General features: G+C 38.0%; 1 protein-coding gene across 43 annotated transcripts in view; it reads left to right on the top strand.

Moving 5' to 3' along the window:
* The window catches only part of CELF2 (CUGBP Elav-like family member 2), a 549658-nt gene that overhangs the window by 480228 nt on the left and 55274 nt on the right, over positions 1–14156 (top strand). For 23 of the 43 annotated variants that reach the window (XM_043498679.1, XM_043498683.1, XM_043498688.1 and 20 more), the window contains 2 exons: positions 8589–8668; positions 12901–13059. In XM_043498679.1, coding sequence (XP_043354614.1) covers positions 8589–8668; positions 12901–13059 — 239 coding nt within the window. Of the gene's footprint in view, positions 1–6713; positions 6744–8588; positions 8669–12900; positions 13060–14156 lie in introns of all 43 variants that reach the window. The other 20 variants (XM_043498695.1, XM_043498655.1, XM_043498670.1 and 17 more) reach the window with 1 other exon arrangement.

The following is a 14156-nucleotide window of genomic DNA, read 5'->3' as shown; positions in this document are numbered from 1 at the left end:
TTTAAGAATAAGAAAATGCAACTGGCTGTCTAAGCAGAAAACCTGACGACTGAAGAGTATGGAGACTGTCCTATTCTCTCACCACTACAACTCAGGTTCATGGGGCTGCATAGGGAATCTTGTGAATGCCTTTCCTGTATCTGTTCTATAGGTACAGGGAGTCAGCCTCCAGCTTAAACCACTTTTTAAAAAATTCCCATTGTTGATGTCCTGCACTACCCCCCATTGTCATGTCAAAGCAAAAGTGAACCGACTAGAACAATTAGAGTTTTAAATCACTTATTGCAAAGGGTTTCCAGAAATCTCTGAACTTTTTAAAGAAACCCCTATGTCCTGGCTCCTAGTCCTGAGATCTGTCTACAAGAACACTGCTGCCACCACAGACAGCTGTAAGCTTGTGGATGGAACATTCAAATGGTAGCCAGAAGGACCTGAGTTTGATTCACAAGTCTGCTGCTGACTTGCTGTCTGACCCCAGGTGACTGACTTCATCTCTTTTTGTGCCTCAGTTTTCCCATCTACAGTAGAACCTCAAAGTTACAAACACTTTGGGAATGGAGGTTATTCATAACTCTGAAATGTTCGTAACTCTGAATAAAATGTTATGGTTGTTCTTTCAAAAGTTTACAACTGAACATTGACTTAATACAGCTTGGAAACTTTATTACACAGAAGAAAAAAGTTGCTTTTAACATTAATTTAAATGAAACAAGCACAGTTTCCTTACTGTGTCAAATTTTTTAAAAACTTTTCCTTTATTTTTTAGTAGTTTACATTTAATACAGTATGGTACGGTATTTGTTTTTGTCTCTGCTGCTGCCTGATTGCATACTTTCAGTTCCAAATGAGGGGTGTGGTTGACTGGTCAGTTTGTAACTGTGGTGCTCATAACTCTGAGGGTATACTGTACCTTTGTAAAGTGCTTTGAGATCAGTAGGTCAAAATCATTATACTATTGCTAAGCAGTATTAGTCAATAATAATAATAAAATCCTCTTATCCTTATCATAGGAGCTCCATATAGCAAATTACACAGATGTATTGCTAATTACAGATTTATATAACAGACACTGTAGTCAATTGGGTCAAGAGCATGCATTGAAAGAACCTGCTAAGTATGTGTACAGACAGGTCTAAAATGTGCATTTGATAAGGTCTCTAAATGCATATTGCCAAAGCTTTTAAAGTCTTGTTTGTCTGATTTCAACATGACAATATTAAGCAAGTCAGGCAAGTGCACGCTTAGAGTATTGTTAAAAATCTGGTAATAGGGAATGTCTGTTTTAAAGAGCAGATAGGAATGGTGTGGGAATCAGCCCATGATCAGGCAGAAATTCAGCTTTGCAAAATTCCATTCATCTGCAGTAAGTAGGGATTGTTGGTTTGTTCGTTTAAAAAAAAGGCAAAATATCGTTGTTCATTTTTTGCATTATCACTTATGGTAAAGAGCAGGTCAGTAGTTTCTGTGCCTGGAGCAGGAGATTTTCTGGCTCATATTCAGAGCAACTTTGCAAGGCTGAAGTAACATAATGTGCTACCTCTGAAAGCAATCTGGGTTTGTGGCTAGCCTGGCACTCCTCAGGGTATGTCAACACTGCAGATAGACAGTGGCTTGTCTTGACCCATGTTAGCTGACTTGAGCTCATGGGGCTCTGGCTTAAGGGGCTGTTTGGTTTTGATGTAAAACGTTCAGGCTTAGGCTGCAGCCTGAGCTCTGGGACTCTCCCCCACACAGGGTCCTGGATCCTGGGCTCCAGCCTGAGCCCAAATGTCTACACTGCAATTGAACAGCCCCTTAGTCAGAGCCCTGCGAGCCTGAGTCAGCCGGCCTGGGCCAGCTGCAGGTTTTTAATTACAATGTAGACATACCCTAAGTCTACATGGGGCGGGAGACAACACTACTCAGACTATATGTTCAGCTTCTTGAAGGGAGGCGTTGATAGTGCCTTTTATATGAGGCCTTTATACTACAAAGCCCTTTATACTACAACTTTGCCACTCTGCCATTTTTCAGGTTGTTGAAAACTGTCACAAGGTTAGTGTTTCATTTGCCCTTTTGCCACTGTGTAACTTTTGAAAAGTTGGAGAAGTTTTGATAAGAGGAAAAAGCATGTGGGAGCAGGGAATGGGAACCAAAAAAACTAGACATTATTCATGGTGTCACATTCAATGTCAAAACAGAAAATTAAGAGAGAAGGGCAAAAACAAACATTTGAAATTAAAAAACAAATCAAGGGAAATTTGTCTGATTTGAATCAAACTTGAAAATTTTGAATTGAAAAAAAAATTCTCATCAAACTTTTCCCATGAAAAATTTCGCATGACAATTTTGAGTTCAAAATATTTTGTGAGGGGGGGAATGTCTTTTTCAACACTCTGTAATATTAAATGATCTCCTTAAGGCTGTGTCGGAAGTCAGTGATAGAGATGGAATAGAACTGAGGCACCAAGACTCCAAGCTTCTTTCTCTAGCCACTCCATGACAAAGCTAAGTATCAGATTTCCCTCATTACATCTTCTCAACATTCTTTCACTAGAAAGGTTGGCTTGAAGCAGGACAATAACTGACAAAACTTTCCATTTCCAGAAAGTGGGTCACTCGGGTTGCCAATAAAAGGTGGTCTTTAGTGTTGGTCTAACTCTAGTTTGGCTCTGTGTAAATTCCAGCTACTGGGGCCTACGTTTTCCAAAGTCATTAGTGATTTGGGGGATCCAACTTTGAGACACCTTCATGGACTCTGATTTTCAAAGGATTTTCTCTTCTTTTGCCACTAAAATGGGCATGAGAAATTGAACCTGTCTTCTGACCTCTAGGTGACAAAGGCCAATCAAGGCCAAGATTCCAGCACATTGACAGAGCATTGTGGGAAGTGTGCATTGCTGTTACCTTGCTGTGTCTCTGATATGTATAAACAGATGGCTTCAATGTCCAGGACTCTCAATCCAGCACCTTTCACCAAAACCCTTTTTTCATTTGAGCTGAGATAGTAATAATAATACTTCGCTGTTAAGTAGAACTTTTCATCAATGGATCTCAAAACACTTCACAATCTTTAATGTATTTAGCCTCACAACACACCTATGAGGCAGGGAAACATTATCAGCTCTGTCTTTACAGATGGGGAACTGAGCCACAGAGCAGCTAAGTGATTTGCCCAAGGTCAAACTGAAAGTCTGTGGCAGAGCAAGGAGTGGCACCCCTCTCTCTCAAGTCCTAGGCTAACTGCCTAATCACTGCACCATCCTTCCTCATGCTTTCTGTACTCATTCTCAGGGCTACCAGATCTGTAGAAAACAACATAGAGTAATCCCTGCAATTAGCAACCACCCAGGGGCCTACCAAAAATCTAAGAACATAAGAAGGTCCATACTGGGTCAGACCAGTGGTCCATCTAGCCCAGTGTCCTGTCTTCTGACAGTGGCCAATGCCAGCTGCTTCAGAGGGAATGAATGGACCAGATAATCATCAAGTGATCCATCCCCTGTTGCCCATTCCCAGCTTCTTATCTGTGCTATAAACTATTTTCTGTCTTACAATAAATATGTAGCAGAATTATACTTGGGGATATTTTGGAGTGGTCTCTTAAGATGGAAGGTTGCCTAATTAGGATGGCTCCTTGTACAGGTTACACTGTACTACTTGCCCAAGTTTTACTTTTAATGAATCACATGAACATGTGAACCAGAGAAATTCTTAGGCACGGAAAACTCCTGTGCAAACCCAACCAGAAATAATTGGACATGAATAGATCCTTTCTTTTTATAGACCTGTTCCAAATTGCTTGTCAGTTTTCATTTTAACAGTGTCTTCTATTTCTATAGTGCCTTTCTTCCCAGAGACGCCAAAGCACTTTACAAATTTAAATAGTCTGCATTCAGGGATCACTTCGACAGTCACTGATGTACGATCACCTCTGGGATGAAACGTGGCAGCTGATCGACTGGACACAACACCCATATCATTTAGGAGAAGAAGTGAAGAAGAATATTGTATCCAGTTGAACTTGGAATTTGGAAAGGCAAAACACAATCACCAGACCGCATGCAACCTGTATAGCCAGAGGCCGAGATTTTGAAAGCAACATTTAATGGGATTTGAGCATCCCAGTCTCTTATCTGGCTTTCAGAATTTCATCTTAAATCTTTCTTCTAGGTCACGAAATAGTAGATTGATAAAAAGCCACTGAGATATTTTTAAATAAATTTGATTCTTTATTTGATGTTTAGATCCATTCAGGCCATCAAACTTCCATTCTTAACTCTACCTTTAGCCACATAAGTAAAAGTGACCTGATTCATAGATGTCTGTAATCCTCACAGCTCGCATTGACATCACTGTGAGGTGTGGGTTCTTAGCACCTCTGAAAAATAGGCTAGTTTCATTTAGGTGAAATCACATTTGAAAATGTTCTACTTCCTGTGTCATTGACCAGTCTCGGTACAGACGTTCTTATGGAGTAATGTGCATATGCTTCTGGGGTGGCAGCTCCAAAGGAGATCAATGCCAGCATAAATAAATGGGGCATCCTTGACTTCAGTGGGAGCATGGTTAGGCCAAGACTTAGCGCTTTTGAAAATCATCCTGGAGCAGAGATTCCTGGGGTTTGGGGGGAAGAGAGGGGAGAGGCATTAGAGATGTATTGGTGATAGGTGAGAAAAGACAAAACATCCGAGTTTAGATACCCTTTCAACTGACATGACTCACGTAATAGATGTGTTTCCAAAATCTGCTCTGTGGTAGGGCAACATATTTCCCTCTGATTCCCTCAGTAGGAGGAAATTACTTTGAGAAACCTTTCCCCAATCGATCATTTATCTGTTCTAACAGGTTAAAACCTTACAGAAATAAGGGAAATCCCCCCCCTTTCTTTTCTGTTAGTGATCCCTGACATTTTGAAAGTAGAGATAACAAATAATTGCAAGGTGAATTACAGGTTGGCCACAATTACAAAATGATTTTTGTTGTTACACACTTGGTGATTTAAAGGGAAGTAATTTCCATGTTGTCTTGGCAACAAAAAGTTGTCTTCGTGTTCTTGTTACTATATTTTCCTCTCCTCTTCCCCCCTCACACCTACCACCCTTCCCTCCCCCCCGACTGAGCTCCACTGCTCCTATTTGTAGTAAGAGAATTTCCAAGGCAAGGGGCTCGGCCATCTAAGGAGCACAGGACTTGCCATAGCAGATCAGACGATTGGTTCATCAGGTCCAACCATGCTGCCTTTGTCAATGTCCGATAGCTGATGCTTCAGAGGAAGCATGCTCCTTGCCTTAGGCAATTATACAGTGTTCTATATGATGAGGTGGGGGATCTAGAAATCCTTCTTGATTCCCACAGCTTACACACTGAAGCATGAGATTTGATTAGTCTTACCTTAACATGCATAGCTACAATGTTATTAATGGTTGTAAAGCTGTCTGGTATGTATCTCAAATAACCACCTGTGGCCATGAATTCTACAGGTTGATTGTACGCTATGTGAAAGGAGTAATCCCTACCATTCACTCAACATCTACTACCTATTAATTTCGAGAGTAAAGAGGGGTGTGCAACAGCTGTGGGCCAGAACTGCCCTAAATAATGTATTTATCTGACCCCTCCTCCCCAACATGGCAGATTTGGACTTTGCAGAAGGAAAGCGCATGCACGCGCACACACACCATTGTTTTTAGCCTGAAACAATGGTTAGAAAGAGTTGTGAACTGATTCATCTCAACATTATGCTGATTCTAATGATGACACTTTAAAGGCCAGGTTTTCAAATAATTTAGTAGTGCAGTTGCACATTTAATTTGTGCCCACAATTGTTTGTGCAAATCGGGTAATCGTATGCACGACTGGCCAGTGGTTATCAGTTGGAAATTTGCTGTGTATTGTGGGTAGAATATTGACCTAGCTTTGTAATCCTGACCCCACCGACCATTATGAAAATGTAATTCAGCCTCCCTCCATCTATAGAATGATTTTGAGCATCTTGGAGTAGAGCAAAGGATGCACAACACATTCATCATGGGCTTCACAGAGAACAGGTTTCCTTTAAATAAGTAGCTCAGTGTATGGTACTTTACTGTTATAAAAATCGTTTCACGCCAGAAAATAACAGTTAGAGGCTATTCTAATGAACTTGGGTTGGGGGTGAAGAGGGAGGCTATGCCATAATATTGGTAGTGAAAGCCCCACAATGATTTAGCTTTGTGGTTAAAAAGGGAATGAGCGAGGAGCCGGGTGGGGCGGGGGGGAGGTAATCTGCTCCATCTATATGGCCACAAAGCTTAATTGTCTGCTGCTTCACTTTTTTTTTTTTTTTGAGACCTGCTAATTGCAACATCTCTCAGTAAGTTACTTACAGCTGTACTGCTGGGTAGAAATTGTGATAAATGCATAAACTGTGTCTTATTGATTCTTGACATTTTACATGCTTCTTTTGCATTCTTAACCTCCACTAAGTAATTGTCACTATGGTACAAGCTCCTGGATAATAAGAGCAAGGAAAGTAAATGAAACAGTTCCGTGACCATTAAAAGTAAAATTATCAAAGGCTCTGTATGTTTTCCCCCTAATATATCTCTATTAGTTTGTCCTCTCCCCACATTGAAGTCACAAGATAAGAAATGAAAACGCTTAGTGTTATTTCCTATATTAATAATAAGAGTAATGTTTTTAAGAGAGATTACTTTGAGACTGATGGTAAATTTGGGCCTCTTTAATTTTAGTGCACAGCATCAATATGGAATCTAGCAGAGGTACTGTAGCTTATTTACCATTCTACTACACATTTTGTCTAGAATGCCTTATAGAAAGATGTTTCTGAGATTATTTTCTTTGACAAAAAAATTTTCTGGATAACAGTAGTAGCATCATAATGTGTCTAAATAATTAAAACATCATCAGCTGTTCTGTTATCTGAGAAATGTATAAAGTAACGCAACACTACTGTAAAATCTGCATAAAGAATTCTAACTTTAAAATTTATAATGCTAATCTATCAATAAAATGCATAGTAGATTAGTTTCCCTTGTATCCAGGGATTTTATTTTTTTTTAAATTACCGCATGATGCAAAAATGCATTGACTTTATTTTCATGACTAGATGTAGTGCTTTTGGGTAATGATCAGGCATTGCTTTCTCTTACTGTTGTTTGATTAAAATGTTAATACAGTCTTGACTTGATAATCTTACCAGGTACATACAGATCAAAAGAGAAAAGATGTTTTATGGCTCACAAATTGATTTACATAAACGAAGCAATCTGTTGCTTGCTGGATTGCAAAATGGCTTATTTTGCGCATTGGCCACAGGGGCAACAATATTGTATTTTTGGTGCCAGAACATAGCTTTCATGCATTAGCTCTAAAATTACAATATGCTTCAGCCTCTCTGTGTTTAGATTTGCTTCATTTGGAAATCTTTTAAGTAGTAATAATAATAATGTTTTGAGGAAATTGAGTGGAACACTAAATTATTCTCTGAAACCTAAGTTCAAACTGTGCAAGGCTAAGGGAGCTGAAAATCAATGCACTGTTAAAGTCATTAGAGATCACAAGTGAAATAAGTCTGTGTTGCTTTAGCTAAGCTTTTAGTGTGCCATGGTATTATTACAAAATCAGCCTGAATCTGGGTTAATTTCACAGTCTTTTTCTTTAAGATGCCCAAGGGTGCATGAAGAAGAATAAAATGTAAATTTCAGAAGGCAGTGTTTTTATTAGTTAAAAGGGCAGTGAGCCATGCAGTACTAAACTTGACCTACACCATGCCTAGTATTGGTATGAGTAGCAATAAAGGGGAGGCCAGCACGGGGAAACAGCTCAGGCACTAAGCTATTCTTTTTTCTATGATTTAAAAGGGAAAAAGTGGTTTTCAATTATTCACACATACACAGCTCCAGTATATTTGAAGGTGGTCACAGTTTTTATAGATCAAAGAATTATGCTTGTACCCATAAGTATCAGGACTTCAAAAAAACAAAACTCATAAAGATTTTTATTTGAAAACTTCATTTTAAAAAAATATTTAAATTCCACCTGCATTACAGAATTTGGTCTGGCAGCATGAATGGGTCCTCTGGCATTTAGTATCAAAGCATTTTATACATGTTTTCCTCACTCTTATTTGTGTTCACACCATCTTGATGAAATTTACCAGTGGCATTATGAGCCCTTTAAATTTGTACTTAATTGCCAGTGATGCTGGCAGTTTATTTTAAACCAACCATAAGTAAAAAGAAATAGCAGGTAGCTGCTAATGTATGCTTTGAAAGGGATTAAAATATACAATCCAAACTTTACATTTTAGAGCATACAAACAAGCTTTGCTTATTTCAAACCCTGTGGCTCAACAAGAACAAAACAAAAACCTCCAAACCCTTTTCTCCCACCCCCACCAATCTATTTTTTTCTTTCATCTATGGTCAGATTAGCAAGTCAGCACTGTCAATAAATAAATTAGAGGAGTTGTTTACTTTTATGTACTACTGAGAACAGTGTCGTCTTGTGGCCGTTCTCGTAGACTGTGTTGGTTTAACAAGTGTCCAACCCTTTTGTCTTGTTGTTTTTTGTCTTTCCTGCTCCCTGTCCCCTTGTTCCCACAGGCTGTGCGTTTGTTACATTTTCTACAAGGGCAATGGCACAGAATGCAATCAAAGCCATGCACCAGTCTCAGACCATGGAGGTACAGTACTGTATCATCTGCCCTTTCTTTGTTTTCTTTGTGCAAATGATTGTGAATGGTAAAGCCATGGTCTCCTGGAGAAGATCAGACACATGACAATCTCACAGATTTAAACTTTCACAAAACTTGCTCTACCTCTTTGTGAAATTTATTTTTCTGAATAATCTTGAAACACAAGTAAAAAGATCTGTGTTGAACCCAAGCATTGCTTTTATAATGTGTCCAGTGGCATTCAGTAAAAAATAAACATAAATAAATAAAAACATATCTGGGGACTAAATTATCTTTTATCTTAAACCAAAAAAAAACCCAAAATGCCTGACTTTATATGGATTTTAAAATATTGCAGTTTGTGCTACTCTGGGAAAAGGCTCGAAAGAGATTTTTAACCTGGCCATGCCAAGTTCCTAGTGCATGTGTTTGGGAATTTGGGGGTGGGGGTTGCATATGGAATCTCTTTTTAAGTTAATATAATTTCTCCTACTTCAAGTAGCCAATAAAAATGCCAGTTATGTAAGAGCACATTGAAGAGCTGGACTAGCCACCGAGCACTGTCACAGCAGGCTCTGTACAAACAGCAATCTCTTACTCCCTAAAAGCTGCGTCCCCGGCATCATGCTTTCTAATAATGAGCAACACAAAGCTTTAACTTTACTTACCTGGTGCGACTACAGTTTCAGGGTCAGATCCACTTATTGGCATATTTATCTCATTGCCACAGCTCGTCTGGTGGTCTCAACTTTTTTAGTCTGTGATTTATGTCATGGTCTTTCAGAATTTTGCACAAAAGGTCTCACAAGAGTACTAAGCCTTTACTTATTCTGGATCTTCTAGTTTAATCATTTGAGAGTGCATGTTATACTGTATTATGTATACCGTATCTTTGTGTACTGATGATCTTCTCAGAGATGGTATTTTGATGTTATGTGCACTTGTTTCTTCTTTTCTTTTTTTTTTAATTATTCTTTTTAAATGAGGGCCTTTCAATTTTTCTCAAGTAATTTTTCTTTGCAATGCTCTAGTCTCCCAAAGCATGCTGGGTACTAAACAATCATTATTGCGTCATGTCGTTGAGCTGCTTTGTGTAATGAGCTAAGGGAAAGACAGAGGGAAAAAAAGAGACAGTGCATGGAAATGTCAGCTGTTTTCTGTATTCTTCCAGTAATGATATTGGCATTGCAAAGCTATTGTCTTTCCAAACATCACATTTGACTTTGGTTAAGATTATTTTATAATCAACGTGTTTTCTTTTCAGTGCAATGCATTTTTATAGACCCTGAATCTACAGTGTTAGATGAGAATCTGCCACAGAGAAAAATCAGAATTATTGAAATTATCTTCACTAGGAAGCTGCTCTTACCTAATATATTTTACTGTGCACTATGACACTATATATGGAATAAAAAGTGACATTTTAGTTCATTGGAATAATGATTCTTTTTATTTTTCTGCCATGCACTGCCCCATTAATTTGGGTCGCTATATTTTTGCTACTTTTTGGTTCCACATAAAACAGAAGTGTTGTTAATAATGCTGTGGTTTTTATGTGTATTTTCCATGTGTTCCCATGTATTTTTGGTCTAGGGTAATAAGTTTCACATGAATCACCCTCACGTCAGAGGATATTGTAAAATGAAATCATTAAAGGTCAGATTCTCCCTTTCATATGCTGAGTATTGTACCGTACTTCAAACACAGCTCCATTGTGATATACTTCCTTATGTTGAATAGTACCTTATGCCACAGGTATTCCAATTGTTTGAAGTGAGCTAGTGTATCACAATTTAGTCCTATATAAATAACTACTCTCAGAGAAAAGTACTACTCAACAGCCTTAAAGACTGGAGAATCTGCACCTATAATTAGCATCGTGATGTCAGCTGGGCTCAGGTCCCTAGCAGAACTGATGTGCTTACTCTTTTGTGGGAGGTGGAGCAGCCCTTCCAGCTCACCAATTCATGGCATGGTACCGTAGGAGTCTGCATGTTCTACCTTGCCAGCAGAAGGAAAGGTACACAAGCAGTGCTTCCCATTGAGAAGGGGAGATAAAAAGCAGCCATAAAATAATGAGGTAGGAGATACCCCATACCTGCTTGCATAATGGGGGGTACCTCTCCAGATGGAAAGAAGGTATTGCTCTGGTCAACATTCAAAAGCATTTCCTGCCTCTTGGTTATTAATGTCAATGCTATGATGGTAAAAAGTTGACTTTTGAGAGCTGCGATTAAAATCTGGACACTCTCTGAAATAGTATTGCCCCTGGGCACTTTGATTTCATGTTTTATGGGGGGGGCGGGAAAGACTTTTAAGATGGAAGATTATGTATTATGCAATCAAGTTTCAATTCAACCACTGAAGTTATTTTTTCTGATTTCATTATTTTCAGTTCTTTGGCACACATCATTGACTAAAACGTATTTTTCAAAGTGACGCAAAATGATGAGAATGTTCATGTTCAGAAGAGCAAGTGTCTCCTGGAAATAATGAATTTTCCTATTGCTCTTTGCATTTTACTCTCCTGGTTTAAGCAACTCCATTTTTAAAGCCATAATTGCTGCCCTCATTTTTGGCTTTTCTGCCTCATTTTTGTATTTTAAAAAAAAAAATCACTCAAATGGAGGGTTAGTAGGAGACACCAATTTGTTGACATGGAATAAATAGCAATATTTTTCTCATATAGAGCCATTTTGCTACATATAATTTCAATCTTCAGAATGTTTGCTTCTTTGAAAATGATTAAATAAGAGCAGAAAGTGAAAAAAAATTACAGCTTCCTAAATCGCAGAGGTATTGTTTTTATACAATGTACTGACATTTCAGAATTCATAAATATGATATCAGCTGTTGTATTGAGCTGCTGAGCTGAGTCCTGGAACAGCCATATACTATTTCTTCCTTTTGAAATTCATTTATATTCCCTTTGAAATGGACCTAAGAGTTTCACGTATGTACATGTAGCAAGCAGTAAACTATCACCACACTTAGCCTAATACCACCAAAGCCAATCTGAAATGGGATACAAGCTTGCTATTACCTTTTTTATTAGCTAAACTGGAAAAATATTTCAATTTAAAAAAAAATAAGAGCTTGATTTTAATATTAGTATAAAATCACTGAGAAGAGGCAATTGTATACCAAGCTGAATCTTCCATAATCTTTATTCAATTGCTGAAGTGGTGTATCTCAGTTTTTACTCACTGAAAAATTGAAAGACATTTTTACAATGAAATATACAAGCAAGGTACTGGGGGTGGAATAATACATCTCAAGTGATCATTTTCTAAGATGATAATTCTAAAGGAATGATATTGATGGGAGGTCTTCACACAAAAGATATTATTACCGTGGCTTATTTCATCATTTTGTCTGTTGATTGTGAATGTTCCTATCATTGTGCTATTGTGAGGTTCCTCTGCTACTCTTTGTAGAAATAGAGAATAGGAACTTTTCTGAAGAAGCTCACGGTGTAGTGAGAGTAGCCATGGGATGAGTTTGGCTAGCTATAAACCCCCATTGCACATTGTAAACTGTGTATAAAATCATGCTGTATTTCTGGATCTGAGGCACCCAACGTGGTTTTTGGATTGGGGGTGGAAGAGAAATTGGCATGACAGTGGGTAGGGGATAGAGGGGGACTCAGACACTACAATGATGGGCATCAGGATAAAACTCAGACAGATGGTTTCTACAAATCATGAAATGTTCTAATCCGTTTGCCAAAAGTAAACTGGAATCATGATGATGCTACATTGTTCTGTAGATTTAAAACAGAAAAATCTCAAGGTTTATATCTGAAAGCAAACAGTTTCAAAAATTAGATAAAAATAAGGGATCTGTTTTCATTCATGTGGCACTGTTTATGTCCATCATTGTCTTTGGCTATTACTTGAAAACAGACAGAAAACAAAGAGACAAGTCCATCTTTAAAACACATGAACCGTGATGCTTAATTAAAGAGCATTGATAATTCTGTTGTCTCTCCAGGGGCATTCAGATAGTTGAACATACACAAAGATCTGGAGGGAAAGGAGTTCAATGAAAAGAGAGAGGAAATTAATAATTTTTCAAGAGCCATGTTTTTAAAATAGTTGAATAATAATTAATAAACATCATTTCAGAAAGCATTTCAGGTTATTTCAAATGGATTTAAAGGTGGTAAGAACACGTGAAAGTAGAATCATGTAAATGTGTGTGATGTTAACATCTTTCTTTTCCAATCTGTCCAATCATAGGGCTGCTCTTCGCCTATAGTGGTGAAGTTTGCTGATACCCAAAAGGATAAGGAGCAGAGGCGTTTACAACAGCAGTTGGCACAACAGATGCAACAGCTCAACACTGCCACTTGGGGGAACCTCACAGGCCTTGGAGGACTTACACCACAGTACCTAGCTGTAAGTTCTTGTGAAATGTAGTGACCACGTGATGCATCTGAGGAAGTGAGTTTTTTACCCACGAAAGCTTATGCCCAAATAAATCTGTTAGTCTTTAAGATGCCACTGGATTCCTCGTTGTTTTAGTGACCACATATTTAGACTTAAACCGATATATTTATTTTAGCACACTGGAAGCTAATTATAGTGAACCCCGATAAAATGGAACTCCCTACATTTTAACATAGGCTCTTTGGGGCAGATAATGTGACTTATTTCTGAAAGCACCCTGTAAACGTATGGCACTATATACAAGATTTTGTAATAATAACAGCAATTTAGAATGAAAGTCGCAAGTTATTTCAGTGCCTTGCTGTCCTCTGAAGGTTAAAATTCTATTTCAGTTGGAAAATACATTTTTACTCTGATGTTTCCACTGAACATTAAATTCTGCTTTTTTTAAAAATGTGAATAAATTTTTTGAAAGCTTTCTCTTATCAAAGTAAAATCTTCACCTTTCAGAGATCAGGTAGACATCTGAAAACATTCTTCAACTGAATTTGAGAACAGCCTTTTGAATCCACAATGTTTGAATTTAATTCTACTTTGCATATCAGTTTCACATGGAAATATTCCCTGTACTCATTCAAGTTAATCTTTTAATATATTTGAAAATGGCTATCACATTAACTAGTGAAAGTCTGTAAATTAAATGCTTTTTTATTGGTACTAAATGTGCAAGGTTCATATTACTTTATAGAAGGTAGATTTCATGGGCGTTTGGACATTTTTAAATGACATTTTCTTTGACTCTTTGAAAGCTATGAGGGAAAAATGAGCTGGCTACCTTACATTGTTCAGCTGCCCTCTGCTGGGGGGAATCTGGAACAGCTTGAATGTGTCATAAATCATAGACTGTTAACAAAGATTCTCTTATTGTTCAAGTGGTCAGGGGTCTCTGTCTTTTGCCGCTGTAAAGTTGTGAATGGTCACAGTGTATGGCATATTGACAACTGGGAAGTTCCCACATGCTCAGAGATCTGTTTCTCTGTATCTGCAGATTGCATAAATCAATTGTGTTTGTACATGGGATGGGGTGGTTATAAATCTGCATAGAC

Source organism: Dermochelys coriacea, chromosome 1 (genome assembly GCF_009764565.3).
Source record: "Dermochelys coriacea isolate rDerCor1 chromosome 1, rDerCor1.pri.v4, whole genome shotgun sequence".
Taxonomy (NCBI): domain Eukaryota; kingdom Metazoa; phylum Chordata; order Testudines; family Dermochelyidae; genus Dermochelys; species Dermochelys coriacea.
This window is presented reverse-complemented; position numbering and strand designations above follow the sequence as displayed.